Source organism: Equus quagga, chromosome 12 (genome assembly GCF_021613505.1).
Source record: "Equus quagga isolate Etosha38 chromosome 12, UCLA_HA_Equagga_1.0, whole genome shotgun sequence".
NCBI lineage: Eukaryota > Metazoa > Chordata > Mammalia > Perissodactyla > Equidae > Equus > Equus quagga.
This window is the reverse complement of record NC_060278.1, coordinates 76,169,876-76,191,964: the sequence shown is the minus strand read 5'-3', so window position 1 is coordinate 76,191,964 and position 22,089 is coordinate 76,169,876. Positions and strand designations below refer to the sequence as shown.

General features: G+C 41.0%; 1 protein-coding gene across 1 annotated transcript in view; it reads right to left on the bottom strand.

The window, feature by feature from the left end:
* Nucleotides 1–22,089, bottom strand: part of PAK5 (p21 (RAC1) activated kinase 5) — a 179,821-nt gene that overhangs the window by 37,281 nt on the left and 120,451 nt on the right. Inside the window, exon 3 of the mRNA XM_046679440.1 lies at nucleotides 12,305–13,090. Within this exon, the coding sequence (XP_046535396.1) occupies nucleotides 12,305–13,090 (786 nt within the window). The remainder of the gene's footprint in view (nucleotides 1–12,304; nucleotides 13,091–22,089) is intronic.

Here is a 22,089-nt window from a genome sequence, read left to right as displayed (position 1 = left end):
TCACTAGGAGCTAAATGTCTTTGAAATTAGGTCTCTGAGACAAAGTGGTGCTATTGTCTTTCATGGCTTCTCATAAGAGGTGCAGACTCTTACAAAAAGCAATGGATGAGGAGCAGCTACTATCACAAAAGGCAATTTTGGGAACCAAAGTTGAGGTGCACTTGTCGAAGGAGAATTGACTGTTTGCCTCCAGTGAGGAAACATGCGGTCTTCTCTCCGGGCTTCCATCTGTTCACGGAGAAGATGGCAGACAAAGAGGTGACTCTGTGAAGGAGAAATGCATGAATGACCCTGTTTGGGGTCATTATGTCATTGATCCACGGCCCTCAGCTGGGTTTTGATGACCTGACCGTGGGTTCCGTGATGGTGAGTATTGCTGGCCCACACATTTGCGCAGGCCTCATCCTTTTTCAGTCTGAGAGTCAAACAGGAGGCAATTTATCCCATTGTATTGCTGACACAACTGTAGTTCAGGGAGGTGAAACCGCCTCTAAGCAATCCAGGGCAAATCACTCCATACCCCCAAGAGGATTACACAACCCAAAATTCTTCTGCTCAGGTCAGTCCTTCACTCCTAGTGGGAAAGCATCTAGATGCTTCCTTGTCTGCCTTGGCATTTCCACCATTAGTTGTCACCTCCCTAGTCTATATAATCAAGGCTGGACACTCTCTCTCTGATAAAATGCAGGGGTGTTTTACTGGCATTTAAAGTAGGGTCCTTTCCATTAGCCAACTGCTCTGTTAGAAGTCTATGCTTGCAGGAGTAACTCATACTAATGTTAATAATGACAGTTGACATTTACTTGCACTTTCTATGAGCCAAGGACTGTTCTAAGCCCTTTATGTACATGGTTGCATGTAAACTTCAAATCACACAATGAGATAGGCCCCATGATTGTTCCATTTTACAGATAAGAACACCAAGCCACAATGGGTTTAAGTAGGTCATACAAAGGTCTCAAAGCTACTAAGAAGAGCCAGAGTTCAAATCTACAGTGTCATTTTAGAACTTGGGCCCTTGATACGTTCTCAGAGATACCCTTCAATGATAAGAAGGTAGACAGGGACAGGACAGAGGTGGGCACAGTGTGGAGTGACAACGATAGAGCTAAAGTCTGGTTAGGGTGCTTCTTTAGGGGCCCAGATGTCTAAGCAGCCTGGAGCACAATGCAAGAACTGGGCCAGAAAATGACAGATGATAATGCCTAGGGGAGGAAAGGGAGAAAAAAACTAAGCTTTTATTTTTAACAGTCTTGGCTTAGAAAAATCAGCTCAAAATATGCAAAAAAGGAATAATCATCATAGCAAAATGAGTTGATCATCTATGTACATAATTCATTGCTTTCATTTCTGTTTTGGCCAGAGAAGAACTTTGTGTTCAGCCACAACAATGCCCCAACTTTCTTCTGTGTGTTCTTCCAAGAAAGCAAGCCCAAGCTTTCTTCTATAACAAGGCCTCTTGGCCCTCTTACATGGCTCTTAAACTGCTGTAATTATTTAACTTTTCTACTCTAAATCATCTTCCCCACGATATCCTATATTTGGAAGTGGGTGAAACATGAATGATGAATTTGTCCATATACACTGTTTTGCACATAACATACAGGTTCATGCAAGAAGGACCTGCAAAGGAGTAAAGCTTGAACTGTGCAACCTTTTCTACAACCTGATTTACAAATATATTTTAGAAAACAAAAGGAGTACATGTGGAATCCATATGAGCAGGCCTTTAGTATCTTGAGAAAGATGCAGAGTTTAATCCTAGCGAAACCACACTGCAGTGGAATTGGACCAGCGAAAGAGACAGATATTTAGTAAGCGAATCCAGTGTGCCTCCCACCACCCAGCCCCAAACCATTTCCAAAAGATCCATGCAGGTAGTTCACTTCCGAAGAGCAGATTGCAAGGGCAGAGGGACCTGGAGCAGGAGTGGAAAGCCGTTATGCAGGAGAGAAAACAACAGAGATGCCAGAGAGGCTTCTCCTGACTCCTCCAAAGAGAACAGTCCTGTGATTTTGTGCAAAAGTAACTGCATAAAAATGAGACCATGGTCTGCATCCTTTTAAGGGGGATTTCCATACGGCAAGATGTAATAAAAGAAGATCAGATCTTTTTACAAATTATCACCCAGGCTGCTAAACTGTTTAGCTGCTGTTACAAGGCCACTAGTTGTCACCAAAAATCAGATAGTGAGAAGGAATTTTCTCTACAGGAATCTTTAAAAACACGGAAAGAAAATACCAGCAGTCTTGGTTTCCTTCCTCTTCGAAATGGTTAATAACGTATATTCATTTTTTTTAGTTTCCTGATGCCTTTTAGTATAACATATAAATTAATTCTTAAAGAAACACGCTTTTTCATGTCTCTATTCAAATCCAACAAAATACAAGAAGGGCAAAAAAAAGGGCTGTATTTTATGGGAATAAATAACCTCCAGGGAACAACTCAGCCAGACTCCCTTCCACGAAGAGCACAGTATCTCCAAGGATAGGGTCAGCTACAGGCTTGTGATGTATCAAAATTATAAATAATTATAGCAATGAATTCATTTAATCAATCAATTTCACCAGTGGTGTGCTCCGGTACACAGGGCACAAAACTCCACACAGCTATCAATTGCTCCGATTACACCTGGCTGTCAGCCAGAATTCCCCTGATCCATGTTAGTTAAATGCACATTAATCTGAATTTGGAAGTGTAATCAAAGACCTAACTGAACTGTGAAATTGAATTCTGCAATAGAACATCATTTGACCATTTTATGCCAAGGCTGGGAAAAAAGGCTTGATGGGGGAGGGCAGGAGAAAGAAAATCAGGAACAAAACTCCTGCTGCAGCATCTATTTGTCACCGTGGCCTTCTGTACTGGTGACAGGGAGACCGAGGCTGGATCACGCTGGACTGGGTGTGTGTGTGTGTGTGCGTGCGTGGTGTAAGTCTATGCCCACCGAATGCGGAATGTTCTCTGAAGGATGGAGAGGCTTTCTTTCCACTTCCCGCAGTTACCCAGGAGGGGAGGCAGCTGGTTCTAGTGCTTGAGTGTGATGCTCCAATGCACCTTTTCTGAGTACAATAAAGCCAAGAGACTACTCATCCCGAAAATGAAAGAGCCAGACTGGGTGCTGCTTGCTCTACATAAATCAAATGCGGGATAACAGTGAATCATAGACCTCTATTATCTGAGCAAGGAAAGGACATCTTAAATTGTCCTTACTTGACCCAAAGGGAAATGTAACAGGACCAGCCTTGGCTTTGGGAAAGGAAAAGGACGGCTGGTCAGAATTGCAGAGAGAATAGGTAACAGGCTTTCTCTGCAGGGGCATTTTAGAGACTGATAATTAGCAGAAGGGATCCTCGTGCCCCCCGCCCCCGTCAACACTGCCATGAGCAGGAATGTCGCTGACGGGGTGGGGGAAGACAGCCTGGCCTGTGGCCCATGGGCCCATGTGTCTCCATCCTTGACTTTCCAGCCTCTGCTACTCCCGCCAAGGTGTTGCTGCCCTGAGAGCTCCAGTCTGTTTCTCACATTGCACGGTGTTAAGGAATTGCTCCATCTCCAACTGCATCCTAATAATACAGTAGCTGCTGTCCCCGCTTGAGGCAAAACTTTGACATGTGCCCAGCCACGGTCAGTTCCCTCCAAATTACTTATTTTCATTTACAAAATGGAGTGGCCCTATTTTGTAGTGTATTATATTTGCCTTGGCTAGATGACAAAGGGATGTAGTGCGCAATTTGAGCTGGCGTTCAGTTTTAAAGAAGCATGCACACATTATCATTGCCAATGAGTAGTTGTCATGGGCATGCTCAGGTGGGACCTAAAGAGCCAAGCTGTCTCGTTAAGGTCCTGCATGCAGAGCGCTTGGGAAGTAGGCTACATTCTGGATATTCAGACCTAGGCTGGATTTCCAAACTGCAGGTAGCAGAAAGCCATTCCCCATAAATAGCGTCTCTGCAAGGAAATTTCCCCCATCCTGATGCTGGATTCCTATTTAGGCATGTAGGAATTTACACCTTATGACACGAAGTGTGAAGAGTCATCTACTTCCCTGCCTTACAAAACATATGGCAAATGCACATCCAGAGAGTTGGGACAAGTGGCTCATGACCTCTAAAGATAGGCAAACCCTAGTTATTTGAATAAATGAATAAATCTGGATCAGTAGGCTCTTTTACCTCTGAATCAGTATATCCAATTAAGACCCCCAGATGCTGTTCCAAACTCTAAGAATGCATCCTCTATTCAAGAGCAGATTGTTCTGCCCTGCTATCTGTCACTGCCTGCAGCGACAAGAGGTGGGGGACTCTGTGCCTCTGGGGATTGGTTCACTGAAGAAGAATATGGTCCAAATGTTTCAGGGCCTCTGAGAGCCCCAGGACAGAAAACAACAGATTAGACTCATTTCATTTTTAATTTGGTAATGGGAAAACCCACTCATATGTAATGACCAAAACACAATTTACTTTGAACCACAAGAACATTCATGGGAAGATGAGTCCATTCATATGCAAAGGACACCTAAAGTCAACACCAGAAGGGACAGATGTTACTCTGAATCAACTCTCTGAATGTTTTATGAGCTTTAATGAATATCCTACAGGAGCCTATATGTAAAGAAAAAAAATCAAAAAGCAATAATATCCATAGTAATATTAAGCGATTAAGTACTTCCTTCTCTCTTTCCCTTCCTCCCATCCCTTCTCCCTTCTCAGATTTTTGGTGCAGCTCATCAGACTCTGCCCAGCATTGTCCTTCCATTTCCCACCAGGTCCCTAAAGGATCTCTGAAAGGTAATCTGCTGGGATCCTTAGTAGATGAGGAGCCGCAGTTTTGTTCCTGGAGCCTTGGCAGAATCTGGGCATGGCAAGTGCCACAAAGAATGGTGAGTCATTCAATTATTGATGCAGGAAGGCTGAGCACCCTGGTTCAACTGCTTTTTCCTTTAAGGGAAAGCAAAGTGATAACTGAGCAGTGAAAATCCACCGCACTGGTGACCCCAGGAAGAAGGTCTGGGGGACCAGCTCACCGTTTTTCTTGCATCCTCTCTCTTCACTCAGAACCCTTTAATATGCCATCTGTTTGGGACGTCCTGGGCTGCAGCACTGGTCACATTGCTGCCCTGGCAGAGGAGATGATGGGGGTAAAGTGGAGGGTTGGTTGGGAAGAACTGTCACAACTAGTCACACACCTATAGTATGACGGTTCTTGCTTTAATGCTGCTAAGTTTTCTGTTCTCACTTAGCATCTGGCTTCCATCAATTCTAGAGACTGAAGCAAGCTCTGGGGTGGCAGGACTGGGGTCCTCAGGCCAGCTCAGTCCTTAAGGCTTTACATGGCCTTGAAGAAGTCACACAGCTACTCTGGCCTCCTGTGACCCACACCTCTAAAGTGAGGACAATAGGACTTATTAGGCTGCACAGAGTGGCTGTGAGGGCAAAGTCAGACAGAACTTGTTCCCATATTTTGAAAACATGTAAAAGATTATATAGACAGGATATTCCTATGGCTGGCATTAGAAAATATGGTGACAGGTTTTCCACCACGAATATTGCTGGGAATAAGGGCTAACCCTGGGTGCTTGCCATGTGCTAACTCCTTTACATTTATTAACCTTTTTTAATCCTCAGGACAAGTTCAAAGCAAGCACTGAAACACCCCACTTTATAGATAAGGGAACTGAGACACAGACAAGATCACACAGCTTGTAAGTCTTGAATCTTGGGAATCTGATTCTAGAACTTGCACTCCTAAAAGCCTTCTGAAATGGGTGAGACAATCTAGATTGTTGTTTATAAAATGGAATAAGACCATCACTCAAGGTAGAGTGAGTGCATGCGAGGGTCTCGGAGACCTCTACTGTCAATGCTTCCTTTGCAGCCCATGGTCCAAGCTCTCACCCACGTCACAGTCTGGGTGATGCTAAGGACCTTCTCAGAGGACTCCATCTTCCCAAGAAGAGACAGAATAAAGTGCATTCCCCGTGCACCCCAAATCCATCTGTGAATTATCACCCATTCTTCACCAGCAAGGTGAGGGCCGCCTATGGTGTGTGCATCTGGGCGCAAGGCCTCACATCCATTTTTCTGCTCCTTGGTTTTCTTCTGTGGAAATAAGAATCTGGAATATAAAGACTTTGGAGTAAGACAGACCTAATTTTGGATCCTGGCTCAGCCGTTTGCCTTCATATCCTTCGGAAGTCCATAAAGATTTAGTCTCATTGAGTCTCAGCTTCTTCACTGTAAAAGGGAGATGATCTTGAACTCTAGAGTTGTTGTGAGGACTAAACTGGCTCATGTTTGCAAATGCTTAGCACAGTGTCCAGCACACAGTAACCCTCAGCATCATACCACAGCCACCATGCATCTATATGCTATACATGCAGACTGATGTACAGAGACCACATGTATTAATGATTAGGTTATTGTCATTATTAACTTATTTATCCCTCACTCAACATGACGAGGCAGGGGCAGTCTTTGTCCGCATTTTATAGATAAAGAAATAGAGGCACAGTTAAATAGTTCAGCAGTTTACTCACCCAGTTATAAGCGGCAACATCAAGACTCAAACCCAGGGAGTTTACTTCCAGAACCTACAGCTTTAACCACCAAAAAGCACCTGAGAAATGCGAGTATAGAACAGTGGTTCTCAACTGGGGCTGCTTTGCTCCCGTCGCTGCACGTGACATTTGGCAGTGTCTGGAGATATTTCGGTTGTTATAAGTGTGGGAGGGGTGCTACTGGCATCTAGAGGGTAGAGTCAAAGGAAGCTGCTAAACATCCTACAGTGCACAGGACAGCCCCCACAACAAAGAATTACCAGGCCCCAAATGTCGATCTTGTCAAGGTTGAGAAACCTGCTACAGAATGAGACAGGACAATGCAACCCAAGGGGACTTCATTGCCGCAGGTGTTAACAGGAGCTTGTAAGAAGCCAGGTTAAAGCTTGGCACCCACAGCAGCTATTCCTGTGCCACTGGGGATGTATGCAATGTCTGGTGAAGGGTTGAGCCCACAGAGCTGGATCTCATCTCTTCTGTGAGCTGACTGAGCTGGCTGTTACTGAGCCTCTCAAAGCCCCCAGTTCCTCATCTGTACAAAGAGGGCAAGAATTGCTGCTTTATGGGCTATGAGGCTCAACAAGGCAACACAAGTGTCTGGCACGCAGCAAGTGCCTAGTGAACTGGCGGAAGGTGATTACATTGGGGGCTTCTCAGCAGTTGCAGCCAGAGCAATGATGTTCTGGGCCAGCACCAAGACACTGGAGCTGGCAGATCCCTGTGCCTGGCCCCTGAGAGCATCACGGTGAGCAAAACCAAGTGCACAGTGACACTCTCTCCAGCCAGTATCCTCCCTGCAAGGCAGACTTGTCTGCAGGGGAGGGTGGAAAGCATTTTCTCACCACCTCTGGCTGTTTTTATACTTCTGTTTTGTGAATCGTGGCTGTAAGGATTTTGTTTGTCTTTATTTTTTCTTCCCAGGCTTCATCTGCTCAGCCCCAGCAAAAAACATTTAAAAATAGAGAGAGAGATGCCAATATCTACAGATTTCATAGCATCCTTGATTCCTGTTGTGCCAACAGGAAAATTAGGTAGGTAGATAACATTGGAGGAGTTTTTCTCTGTGGATTAACATTAGTACTTTTTTTCTTTAGGTCAAAATGTAAAACTTGCAGCAAGCGCACACACACATGCATGCACATCTCTTCATTTTTGCTGTATCTGGGAACCTACACAAGTTTCGTGCTTTCTCTTATTATTAGAGATGTGAACATTACCCAGCAGCCTCTAGGATGTTCCATGAGGCAAAGCCAAATTATCTGAGTCGTGATCGCTATTCCTTCCCTCAGCAGGAAATCCAAATGTGATTGGTAGACTTTTAAGAGTACAGTTCTAAAGACGCAGGCATCTAAGTCTTTTTAGAGAAATGTTATATTTTTAATCAAGTAAACGTTTTAATTACTAACATGCCTCCTACTTCTTACCCTCCCACAAAATCTGCTCGTGAATCCTCACGGGTCTCCTGTGAAACATGGGACAGCAGGCTGCTCCTTTGAAGTCCTGGTTATAAGAACTAAAGAACTCCTGGTAGATGTTCCTATGGGTGAATATGTTATTTTTTTTTTCTTAACCACAATAGTTTCTGCATTGTTTCTGTTATATATATATTTTGGAGCCACAATAGTTTCTGCATTGTTTCCAGGTTTGACAAAACCAGATTTCAGGGTAGGTCTGCTTTGCCTTCTATTTGGAAATCTGTAGGAAGAAGGATTCAGCAGGAACGAAGCTAATTATCCCCTCCTCCCTCCCTTCGTCCCTCCCTTCTCTCCCTATTCTTCTACTTAGCCTAAAGTTCTGGTGGTCACTAAGAGCTCTTATGGGTTTTACTGGCAAATGCAGCCGAACTCCTGAAATCACATATGCCCATATCATGGGAAAAGTACTGGACTAGGAGAAACATGAGACTTCAACTCTTGCCCTTGTTTTGCAATCAACTAACTATGAAACCTTAAACATGCCATGTGACTTTCCGGACCTCAGTTTCTCCTTCTGGGAAATGAGTGGCCAGGGGGTGCTGGTGGTTATATTAAATACAGAAATCCTCCAAGGATTAGGCTAATGGGAAAAATGAATGAAATGGGCTGGGCAGGGCTTGTCCCTTCTAATGGGGTAGCCTTTCCTCCAGCCAAGTCTGTTTCCAACGCTACGTGAAAATGTGGGCCCAGGGATACGAGATCATCCCCTTTTTTCCAACAGAAGCTTGAAACCCAGAAGTTGAGGCTCTTAAGTGAAATATCTTGATTTTTCAGATGCTGGAATTGACTACTGGGTGAGCCAAACATGTCAATGGGCTAAACTGGCTTCAAGGCTGGAAGGTTACTGCCTCTGGACAAAACTTTCTCTCTGACCATGACCTAATACAGCTTCCTAGCACAAGTGTTCAAATATGCCACAAAAAAATCATATGCAAATCTGAATAGCCAAAGCAATCCTGAGAAAGAAGAAGAAAGCTGGAGGCATCACACTTCCTGATTTCAAACCATATTATAAAGCTATAGTAATCAAAACGGTATGGTGTTAGCATAAGAACAGACACATAGATCAATGGAACAGAACAGAAAGACCAGAAATAAACCCATACATACATGGTCACTTAATTTTTGACACAGGAGCCAAGAATACAGAATGGGGAAAGGACAGTCTCTTCAATAAATGGTTTTGGGAAAACTAGGCAGCCCCATGTAGCCTGGACCCCTATCCTATACCATACACAAAAATTAACCCAAAATGCATTCAAGACTTGAATGTAAGACCTGAAACCATAATACTACTAGAAGAAAACATAGTGGGTAAGCTCCTTGAGACCGGTCATGGCAATGATTTTTTTGGATTTGACAACAAAAGGCAACAAAAGTAAAAAAAATAAACAGGTGGGACTACATCAAACTAAAGTGCTTCTACACAGCACAGAGAACCATCAACAAAATGAAAAGGCAACCTATGGAATGGGAGAAAATATTTGCAAACCATATATCCGACAAAAGGGTTAATATCCGAAATACACAAGGAACTCACAGAAATCAATAGCAAAAAAAGTAAATAACCCAATTAAAAAATGGGCAATGGACCTGAAAAGATGTTTTTCTAAAGAAGACATACAAATGGCCAACAGGTACACGAAAAGGTGCTGAACATCAGTAATCATCAGGGAAATGAAAACCAAAACCACAATTAGATATCACCTCACACCTATTGGGATGGCTATTATCAGTAAGACAAGAGATAAACACTGGTGAGGATGTGGAGGAAAAGGAATCCTATACACTGCTGGTGGGAATGTAAACTGGTACAGCCACTATGAAAAACAGTATGGAGATTTATCAAGAAATTAAAAACAGCACTACCATCTGATCCAGCAGTCTGACTTCTGGGTATACAGCCAAAGGAAATGAAATCATTATCTCGAGGAGATATCTGTACTCCCATGCTCATTGTATCATTATCAATAATAGGCAAAGTATGGAAACAACCTGAGTCCATCAATGCATGAATGGATCAAGAAAATGTGTATCAATAAAATATATACACAAAGGAATGTTATTCAGCCTTCAAAGAGAAAGAAATCCTGTCACTTGCGATAACATGGAAGAACCTGGAGGGCATTATGCTAAATGAAATAAGCCAGACAGAGAAAGACAAATACTGCATGGTGTCCCTTATATGCGGAATCTTAAAAAAAAAAAAAAAAGAAAGAAAGAAAAGAAAAAGGCAAAATACATAGAAACAGAGAGTAGAAAAGTGGTTGTCAGGGTCTAGGGGGTCGGGGAAAAAGGGAGAAGTTGGTAGAAGGGTACAAACTTTCAGTTATAAGATGAATAAGGTCTGAGGATCTAATGTAAAATATGGTGACTACAGTTGATAACACTGTATTGCAATAATATGTATGTAATAATAATATGCAGTGCCACCTTTGAGGAGGTTCCCGCACATTCGAGGGAAGAGGGCAGTGAACGTTACCTTTGGAATGCACACTGTGGGCTCGGACAAGCGAGGGTAGGTGTAGGAACTGTACGAGTGTCCTTGGGGGTGGGTTTGAAATCTGCTGAGAGTAGAACTTAAATGTTCTCATTAAAAAAAACTAAGGTAAATACATGAGGTGATGGATGGATGTGAGGCAAATCCTTTCACAAGGTATACATATATCAAATCATCATGTTGTACATTTTAAATATTTTGAAGTTTTGTCAATTATACCTCAATAAAGCTGAAAAAAATTACTTTCTTTACTCCTAGATGAAATCACCACTATGTTCAAAAACCCAAAGATGTAACCAGATTCAGCTAAGGAATGTGTTAATTTGCTTATTTCACTCTAGAACTCTGAAGGGGTTCCCTCACTTGAGTGATATGCACAGGAAATCGAGTCATCTCATACATCATGATACATATGTATGGCTTCATAGAACTTTTGTCTGTTGGTTAATTAGACCTCTTTCCAACAATTGCCCCGGCAAGAATGTAGAAAGTAAAGGTAGCCATATTACCCTGATCATGGGAGTTCAATAACACAGTGAGATGAAAAATATTCTCAATATTTAAATTTTAACTGGAGGTATATATTTCAGGCCTTTTTTTTCCTCAAGATTTATTTTTAATTTAATATATTGGGAACTAAAGTGCCAGCTTTTTTGGTTTTTCTAAAGTATGGCTTAAGTCACTCCCAGCATGTCCCTAAAAGACTTCTCAACATCTTGGATTGGGTTTATGAGAAAAAATAAGCAAAGGAAAAATGTTGACTATCTACAATCAATATAACAGATGAATGGAGGCAGGCTTGCCTAGAGAGAGCGTTTGGTACAAACATACACAATCACGCTGCTAAAAGTCATGTCCCTTTGGAATGGTTTAAGACCTCTAGGTGATCCACAGCCCATCACCAAATGCCCCACTTTCACTCTGCTGTGCAGGTGAGGCAGCAAAAGCATCACAGTTACCGTGGGAAGATAAACCACTTGCACACTCTCTAAGGTACTTGGCAAAGTCTGTGCTTTTAGCTTCAGCAACTTCTCCAACAGTGGTTCCTAACCTTTGGGATATCACGGACCAGTCAAATTTCAAAGAAAATTTGCAGCATCTAACATTAATTTTTCTTTCTTTTTTTTTTTTTACCAAGAAGAGAATTACACAAAAGAAAACAAAATAGAAAGCACACCAAAAAAGGTCCAGCAACAAGCTTCTATCTGTCATCCCAAAATTTCCTATAGAAAATTATATTTCAACATAGAAATAGCAGAAAGAACATACTTTCAAAATGAAGGGCCGTCCCTTGAGTTGAACAAAATTAATTTTATTAAAAACTTACCACATTATCCTGATTTTTTTTTTCCCCTTTATTGGCAGATCCATGTAAACTGCCAGAACACAGGTACCATGGTATTACTCCTTCTAACGGTCTACAATCGTCTACTCCTTAACAGAGAACTTAGTACCATACGAGCACTTAACATTTATCATTAGTACTATATCAGAATATTTTTCAAATAAATAATTTATTTTCATTTTTTTTGCCTTTTAACCAGAAACCCTGTGGGAGATCCCAAAAGACTGACTTTAATGAATAAATGTGCTTTGCCCTAAATTCTCTGCTGTGGGGACTTGTGGATGGAAATTAGGTAGAATTTCAATATGGATTCTCACTTAAAAGGCAAACCAGTGCTCTCGAATCTGACTGTATGAGAAGGTAGTGCCAGTGCCACCTTTGAGAAGGTTCCTGCACACTCGAGGGAAGAGGGCAGTGAACGTTACCTTTGGAATGCACACTGTGGGCTCGGACAAGCGAGGGTAGGTGTAGGAACTGTACGAGTGTCCTTGGGGGTGGGTTTTAAACGCACTTGCTCCGAAGGGCATCATCGGTTCCTGGAGCCCCGAGCCTGACCTGGACCTCTGCCGCATGGCGGGCTGAGGGCTCGTCTGATTCAGGTACGACGACTTTGGCCTCCTGTCATAGTCATCCAGGCTAGGTCCCCATTCACTTTCACTGTACGCCAGACTCTCCTTGGAGCACCCGCCAGTCCCTGCAGTTCTAGAAGGTGTGAATTGGAATGGATAATCTAGAGGCGGGCTGCTAGAGGCTCTCTGGTACTCCCACTTGAGGTCACTGTATTCACTTGGTTTGCTCAGTGAGTCCAAATGTGCGTGATAATCGACAGGAAATCTGGCAATGTCGGATTTCAAAGGCTTTATCTCAGAATAGTAGGCCTCCCCGTGTTTCATTTTCATTAAGTGCCCATTTTGCTTGGTCGCAGGGCTGCCTTTATAAAACGGATCCAAATCGTCTCCATAGAGACTCTTTTCTCTGTACTTTTCGGTCGTGTAATCAGCAGTGGTATCAGATTCGCTGGAATACTGTGAGAAGGTGATGAAGCCATTTTCTTCCCGATGGCCTTGACCATGGCTGGAGGCTCCCTGGTCCGGGGTGGGCGGGCTTTCTTTCCTTAGGGAGTTGGAGCGAGTTACCGAGATGTTGTCGAAGTCTTCCAGGAGGCCGTTGATGGAGGTTTCCTTGCAGGGTTTGTTTCCTCTAACGATTGTCTGGAAATAATAAAGGGAATACTGTTTAAAGAAAATATTTCATGCTTTCAAATTGATGGAGGAATTCCACGCCCACTCCATCCAATTTAAACCACAAAGGAAAACAGACCCCAGGAACATTTCATAAAAAATCATAACGAAAAAATTGTTGATTGATTTCAATGGTGAACTAAATCAAATATTAAACAACAATCTCAAATTAAAAATTTTTCCTTCTCTATCTCAATAGAGAGATCAATTAAACATCAAAAAGCTAGTGAGAAGACTATATAGGCTAATATTGTCTTATTTACCAGTTTATGGGAAATCCCCCTCCCCGTTCCTCCACGTAAATAATAAACTCTAACCATCTAACAGTAAGCTGATGATTATAATTCTACCAGTCTATAACTGTTAGCATATAAAAGGTATATTACGTTTTTACATTCATTACTCAGATGATTTGCAAAACTAGTAAGCATTGTCACTTGAGTATGAACATACCCAGAAATGGGTGCACTTGTTTTTATCGTTTTATGGAAGACACATAACAATTTGTTCTCAGATTTTATAGAAGAGGAAGGCACTTTCTGAGGTGTAAATAGCAAACAGCACGAAGATTACTTGTGGGATTTAATGCGTGAGCAAATGTGATGTTCTTATTAAGCATATAACTGTAATGTTTGCTATGGCCACACTTCTATCATCAGCACTGAATTTTGGATGGCTTAGTATTGAGGTGCTTGTACCTGAACCTTGGTGACAAATTGCCAAGCCCAAATGTTCCCTTTAATGAACCTAAATAACATCGGAATAACAGGAACAGAAAGAAATCACAAACTACTTACAAAGCCAGTCAGCTGCACCTTGACAATGACAAAGTTTGCAGTGAAATATGACGGGGGTGGATCAAAGAACAAAGAACAAAGCATTATGACTTCAGACTTCCAGGATTTTAAGAGAAAAATACCTTTGAGCAAGCAGCAAGGAGTTCAAACCATCTCAGTCAGTACAATAGAAGATTTCGAACTGGAAGAGAAAGTCTAAGTTGTCCTGGAGCATATGTTTTTACAGATCGGTGCTTCTCAAACTATTCATGGTGAAAAACAAGGTTTTAGTTTTTTCCCTAGTCAGTCCTGGGCTAATAATGCTTTTGGTCTATACCCTTTTCTTTTAAAGAACGTTTTAAGTTTGGAATAGTCTTAGATTAATGGAGAAGTTGCAGAGTGGAGGTAGCGTTTGCCAGGTTTCCACGCTGTAAAATATTAGCGGGAATTCATAGTCCCCCAAAGAGTAGATTTCTGGTATTTTTAATTGCGTGCATCTGTGTTGACTGATGTGCCATGTGAATAATGACTGTAAGATGTGCCAAGGTCTTCAAGTACCTTCTGAATTATTGGACCTACCTGGATAATCCTTTAGCAAAAATACTATCCAGACTTGACAAATAATAGTTAACTATGTTAGAATTTTTCGTATTCAATGCTATCTTTAGCATTCTTTAACTTCAATTAATCTTTCCTATCTCCATCCTTCTCATCTCTGAATACACAAAATATTCAGCTCTAGAATCAGAGGATCATTTCCAATCTCTTAATGTCAGAAGGAATCTAAAGATGATCTGGGTCACCTCCTGCCTTTACTGAGTAAAAACTGAAACTTAGAGTTGACTTTGCCAAGTGGTGTGTAACAGATGTGGGATTCAAAGCAACTCCTCTTTCTCCCAGTCTGGCTCGCTTTCCAAGGTACTTTTCAGACTCTTTTGGAGCTAAAGAAAATAGCACCAGTTGACCATGCAAAGGCTTGGTGTGTGACATCACAGTCCACCAAAAACGGGTCTTTAAGTGCATATTTCTATTGCACATTCCACCCCCTGGCAATGAGCCACTGAATTTACAGAATATGGATAATTCTAGCTTCTGGTCTCAATTTTAGCCACACTTGCTATGTGATTTAGTTTCATTCTTCTTTCATTATCTGTTCTCTGATTTGTAAATAGGATAATATCACTTGATATTTGCCCCTTTCCTCCCCCCATCCAGGAACTATAGAGGCTGATGGGGAAGAGATTACAAAACAATTTTAAAACATACTAATGCCCTCATGAAGACACCACTTTCAGGTGGACACAAACGCATAAATATGAAATAGATTAAGAATATTGAAATACAACTCATCAATGAAGGACAAGTTAAAACATGAAGATTATAAAGAAAAGATCAGAGAAGAACAAACCAAAAATCTTGGAAAGTTTTCAGGAAGAGGAGAATTATGAGCTAGTCCAGGAGGCAACAACAGATGTAATTGGATAAAGGAAAAAAGAGGTTAATTACCAGCTCATCACTTACTGAATGACTGAGGCACAGAGATGGTCAGAATGTGTCAAGATGCCACATCTTTGGGGCTATGAGGGTAATTGTGATTACAGAAGAAAAGTTTCCCTGTGCATATCAAATTAGCATCTCAATAACTTGTCCTCTGGAATTTATATCCAGAAAACTGGTTAGTTCATCTTCAGCAAATTAACAAGTGGTTATGATGGGGCTGGACTCTGGGTCTTAGAACTTCACCACCAGGACACAGATATTTAGAAGGAAAAAAATATTCTTCCCTGATGATTCCTTTGAGAGCAGAGCATTACTGAATATTTCATTTAAAACTGCTGAGTCCTTTAAATCTATTTTCCCCCACTAAAAGCTTTCCAGTTTCATTAGTGCGTTCAATGGGCAAATTTGAAACTAACTCATTTTGTTTCTGGGGAATATTTACAGAAACAAATTTAGATACTGAAAAGAGGCATCCATCTATCCATCCATCCATCCACCCCCCACTCATCCATCCAATAACATCTATAGATAGATATAACAGATATCTGTAATATCTATATGTCTATATCCATACTGTCTGTAAATATTTTTTAAATGACTACGTGATAACACAATGAAGGTCTGTTTGGGAGAGTCTTTCTCTCATTAACTGTGCTATGAATGTCTTACATTTTGAAAATTAAAAATCAAAAAATCCTAAGCAACTATTTCACAATTATTTTTGTTGCCCAACTGTGTTCATTCCGATTTCTGTGAGAGATTAAAGGGTCGCTGTCTCAGCATATGAATCAATCTGCGGCATCAGAACTGGGGAGTATGCTGTTCCTGTGCACTTGTCCTTGCATCTCCAGAGAAGTATGCTCAGTTTACATGCAAAATTATAGCAGCAAAAACAAATAGAATTCTTTACATTTGTTAATGTGGACAGAGAAATATTAATATTGCTATGAGCTAATGCTATTTAGAAGAAAAAATGAGAAACACTTTTGAAAAACAATCTAGTATTTACGATCCTTGTTTTGGATCTTAGGCTCACAGCACTTCTCAGCTGTGGGATATTAGGCAAGTTACTTATCCTTTTAAAGCTACAGATTTTTAAAAAATTTTGTTGAGGTCAGAATAGTTTGTAACTGTGAAATCTCAGTTGTACGTTATTATTTGTTAGTCACCATGTAAATCTGCCCCTTTACCCCTTATGCGCACCCCCCAGCTCCCTTCCCCTCTGGTAACCACTAATCTGTTCTCTTTGTCCGTGTGTTAGTTTATCTTCCACATATGAATGAAATCATAGGGTGTTTGTCTTTCTTTGTCTGGCTTATTTCGCTTAACATAATACCCTCAAGGTCCATCCATGTTGTTATGAAGGGGACGATTTTGTCTTTTTTATGGCTGACTAGTATTCCATTGTATATATATACACCACATCTTATTTATCCCTTCATCCGTAGAAGGGCACGTGGGTTGCTTCTACTCTTACGAGCCACAGTTTCTTAATCCATAAAATGGCAAGAATAAATCCTTGCCTCATGGGGTAACGTGATGATTTAATGAAATAATGTGTAAAACAGCTGGCAGGATTCCTGGCATACAGTAAGTACCAATAAATAGCAGTCATTTAATTACTTCACGGGTAAAATTTACTTTTAAATTAGGTTAATAGAAGCTGGCCCAGTGATGGAGTAGTTAAGTTCGCACACTCTGCTTCAGCAGCCAGGGGTTCTCAGGGTTGGATCCTGGTCACAGACCTAGCACCACTTGTCAAGCTATGCTGTGGTGGCGTCCTACATACAAAATAGAGGAGGATTGGCATGGATGTTAGCTCAGTGACAATCTTCCTCAAGCAGAAAGAGGAAGAGGGACAACAGATAGGAGCTCAGGGCCAGTCTTCCTCACCATAAAAAAAAAAAAAACAAAACACCATAGATTAATAATTTAGGGAAGAAAGGAAGCTGCAAATAATAGGTAGAAGAAATAAATCTCGGCTTTATATGATGAAAGAAAAATGATAATTGATGCAGTAGATTTTTACAAACTACTATTAGTAACTTTAGATATAAAACACAGATTTCTTGAGTTTAAACAGATGTATCTCAAATTAATTACAATGTTATATACACTAAATAGATACTGATAGATACTCCTTATTAGATCTAAAAAAGTGAAATACTTTCAAATCATAATCAGCACCCTATTGGTATCTTTCTTAAAAATGTCATGTCTAAGGTGCAAAAATTAACAAAATTAGACTTTCAATGTTCAAACTGAAAGATAAGTACGGAAAAGAAAAGGTTACGGAAATAAGGTAAAATACTGACAGTGGTCATCTCTGGCTGGTGAGAGATCAAGGGTGACTGGTATTTTAGACTGGTGCTTCTCAAAACCTTTCTGTGCACACAGATCACCTGAGGATCCCATTAAAGGGAGATTCTGACTCAATAGTCTGAGGAGGGGACTGTGATTCTGGATCTTGAACGAGCTCCCCAGCAATGATGCAGCCGGTCTGCTGTTCACACTGTGTACTCAACGGGGTTAGTGTATTTTCCAAGTTTTCTACAATCAGAGCTACTTCTATAATGAAAATGTTACATTGAGATAACTTCCAGTATAATAGGATTCAGGATTTTATTTATATAGTATTCAACATATAATATATATTTTATTAACTAGATATAGAATAGTGTAAAATATACTTATATATTGTTTTATATGTATACATATCTATCTATATAGCGTTAGATATATATATTGACATATGCGTTAAAATCATTAGATTTTATAGTTGGCTGTTGGCAGCTACTATGTTCAATATTTTCGCTTTCCCTATGAAGATGAAATATTTCTTATATTTAACCAAAACAAACACTTTAATAGATTTCACCATTTTGGTACACCCGCTTCTGTAGCATCACAATCTTACTATGAAGCTATAAGCCTTAGAGCTACTGGTAAATAAAACCTGAGAACCATGGAAGAGAAGGCGTAGCTGCAGATATCTGAAAGAAGAAAATTTTGTCTGTACTAAAAAAAAAAAAAAAACAGAAGCAAAAACCCAAGGACACTAAAGCTTAGATTACCTAAGGCATGATCTTTTCTCGGATCTCCTTTTTAGCATTTGAAACTGTTTACTGACTGTGTAAATGTATCGCTCTTAAAGGAAGCACAAGCTTTTCTCTCTTTCAGTGAAAACTGTTAAATCAGTGTTACCAAGCGGGGGCTTGCAAAAGGTAAATATTTATTAAAAATAAATTGTTGACCTGCTCTAAAAAACTTAAAAAGGGTATAACATCCTCTTTTAATCAGGAAGACCAGTTACACTAGAACCGAGGTAGTATCTGTTTCCCTGACACGAGTTTCACTTTAAAGAATCATAAACGGCAAAGCAATAATAATGAACTCGAAACGTGGAATTTTACAGCACGGTTTAACCAGCTTCAAAGTATAACAACTACTATTTATTACTGTATCTGATGTTTATTAAAGCAAGATTGTGCTGTCTTATAGAGATCGATAATATAACAAGTCCCAGAGTATAGGTGAATTTCATGCCACGGAACAGCCAGGCGTTAAAAATCAATGCAACCCAATCTACTTGAGTTCGACGCCATGGTTCTCATTGTCTTTCCATTGTGCGTGGACCAGCTCAGCGTCTGCTCCGACTCCCGGTGACAGCGGCCATATTTCATGGTGTTCCTTCCCCAGGCTGTGGGCCAGTGATAAGCTATAATGGATCTGTCTGTAAGAACAGCTGTCTCCCCTTGTTCCCGGGAAGAGATGAAAAAGTGCCTCTGCTCTCACAGACTGTATTATCCTTGACAATAATGAAGTGTGTAATTAACAGCTTTGCCCTAATAAGACCTCGCATTTCTTTCTCTCAAAAACAATGTCTTCTATCCTCCTTGAGAATGTGTTTCATTTGTCTTTCTGGGTAAACACTTCTCAGGAGGTCAATAAGCTAAATATTCCCATGACTCCAAAATAACCAGGACTCTCGCAGGAAGTATCCACTTTTAAACAATTTCTCTAAACTCTTACCCTGTTTGCAGAGAACCAGTCCCCTCATTTTTAAGGAATGTGGCTGGAAACAGCTGAGCACATAATCACAACACAGCTGATATACTTAGATCCTTATGGGAAGAAATGCTAATTCTTGGTTGGATTTTCTAACATCAAAAGACCTCAGATCTTCTATTTTCTTTCCGTTTTCCACATATACCTTTTTTTGGTAACCACAGGCTGTGGGGTTAATTGGGTGAGTAGTTAAGCATCACGTATTTCTGGACAACATGAGAATTAGGGCAGCATATCTCAGAGGGGAGGTGGTCATGAAGGTTGCTAACCATTGAGACCTTTTAAGTAAATTATGTCATAATCTTAATCACGTGGAACCCAAATAAACCAATTCCTTTACTAAAACTATTATGTTCTGTACAAATTACAAGAAAGTAGAATGTATTTAAGTAAGGTTTTGTGAATTTTCTAGAAATGAACATTTCCTCATTAAGTTAATGGGGAAATGTTCTGTTGTTTTCCCATTCTCTCAAAGCACAGCAAATCCAACACATTTAGTGACCACTTCTATACGAGGATAACCCCTGAAGGGGACTTTCTATTTATTGTCAACTTGGCAGAGGAAATGTGAATAGTCGAGAGCCCTGGTTCTTGCTGTTTGGAATGTAAGGCAGACAGGCTAAAGTCAACTGAAGTGTTTGGCCAGAGTTAATAGTCAGAAATATTTTACGTTTGTGTTTAAAGGCAGTTTGAGACTAATCGTACTGTAATTGGGAATTTAACTATTATTTGCCTGCTGTTTTCTGGCTCAGTGTCTAGAGAGCAATGAGGTCAATGGAAGTACCTCCGTTTACTAATTTATTCATTTAGTCAAACAAAAAACTCATTTCCAGCTGTAGGGAGTACTCTGAGATGAATGAGACAAGATTCCACAATCTATTTCTTGACTTGGGTAGTAGATATAAGAATTTAATATTATCCTTTAAATTTTCCATGTGCTATATTCTATTCATGTCTTAGCCTGGATGCCTCAAAAGCAGAGCAGAGACAAAAGCTTGCATGTGAGTGGTTTATTTTGGAAAGTGAGGCCAAGGCACAATGGGGGGGGGGGGGGGCGTAACAGGGAAGGGGGAAGTCAACTCCAGAGTGCAGTACCAAGCTGGCTATCTGTGGACATCTGGGGCTCAGTTCTTCTGAAGAGCTGTGAAGACTGAGTCTCAGAATCAACCACAAGGGAATGAAGATGGAAGTATCCATCCACCTGCTCCCATCTCCTATGTCGGAACAGCTGAGGGGACTTCCACATGCCTCCCACAAGGTGGCGGTAAAGAAACCGCTGTGTCCAAAAGCAGACATCAGTGGTGCAACTGAGGTCAGAGCATGTTGCCTCAGCAATGACTGGAGTATCAAAGGTTGGCCTAAAAGACATGAGATGGGACACAAGAGGTGTCCAATACACCTTTTTTAGACATATGATATATTCCACAATCAAAAAAATAAAAAATGAAGTAAAACAGGGCCTTCTTTTCACAAACCAATGGGCGTGGATATCAGTATTCTTGATCAATGTGCTAGAAATGTTAGGTGGCCACCAAAGATCTGTGTCCCCTTCCAGAAATGTAAACTTTTTGATACAAAGCTGTTGCCAGCCAGGGACCACATTTCCCACACTGTTTGCTTCTAGATGGACCATGAGACCAATTCTCATTCATGGAACATGAGCAGGATGTGATGTGTGTCCCTTCCAGGCCAAAGTCACAAAGAAATGCCTTTTCTTCTCTTTATTCTCCTGTCTGCTAGCTGGATGGAGAAGATCTCACAGGATACTCAGTTGCTAGGGGATGTCAGAGCCACATGATAAAATCCATTAACCTGGCAGGAAAAGCCACACTGGATCTTGAGTGAGTGAGAAATAAGCTGCTATTTTGTTGAGCTTATTTACTGAGATGTAAGGGTTAATATGTGATAGCAGCTGGCAATACTTTAACTAATATATAATGATAATGATTATAGTGAGTCTAGAATTAGAAAGCAGACCAGGAAGAAAAGAGACTAAGCAGGGACAGACTCTATCTTCGTATTCCTATCAAGTGTGCCCAAGGCTAATCCCTATAACTGGCCTTGGCCATGCAGCCCAGGACATCCACACTGGGTCCATGGATACCAAGGGAAGCAATGTGAGTTATGAACCAGACATGCACTGAGAAAGTCCTTGTAGAAGAAATGACATTGAGCACCTGAAGCCTGAGACAGGGCACTGAGAGTTGTGAACAGAAGTCCTTATTGCAGCTTGATTTTAGAGTATCAATAAGAGAGCGGCCATGTATGAACAAAAGTTTTATTTTTCCGTATTTGGGGATGAGATATAAACTCATGCAGGGGAGTGAAAGAAGGTACATTTATTAGAGTGTAGCACCCACGGGCCAATCCTGTAGTTTATTAGTCTCTGTGACAGATTGCTTGTGAAATGGGCACAATTATCCCCCTCCCTGTGCAATGTGACTTTGTAGTTCTTTGCATTGGGAGGTGGTGGAGTTTATGTCTCTACCCTTGAATTGGGGATGGCCATATGGTTTGCTTAGACAAAAGAGGGTGACAGAAATGACATTATGCTGATTCTTAGTCTGGGCTGTAAGAAGCCTTGCCAGCTGCTGCCATCTCTGTCCCCTGCCTCTCCCAGGTGAA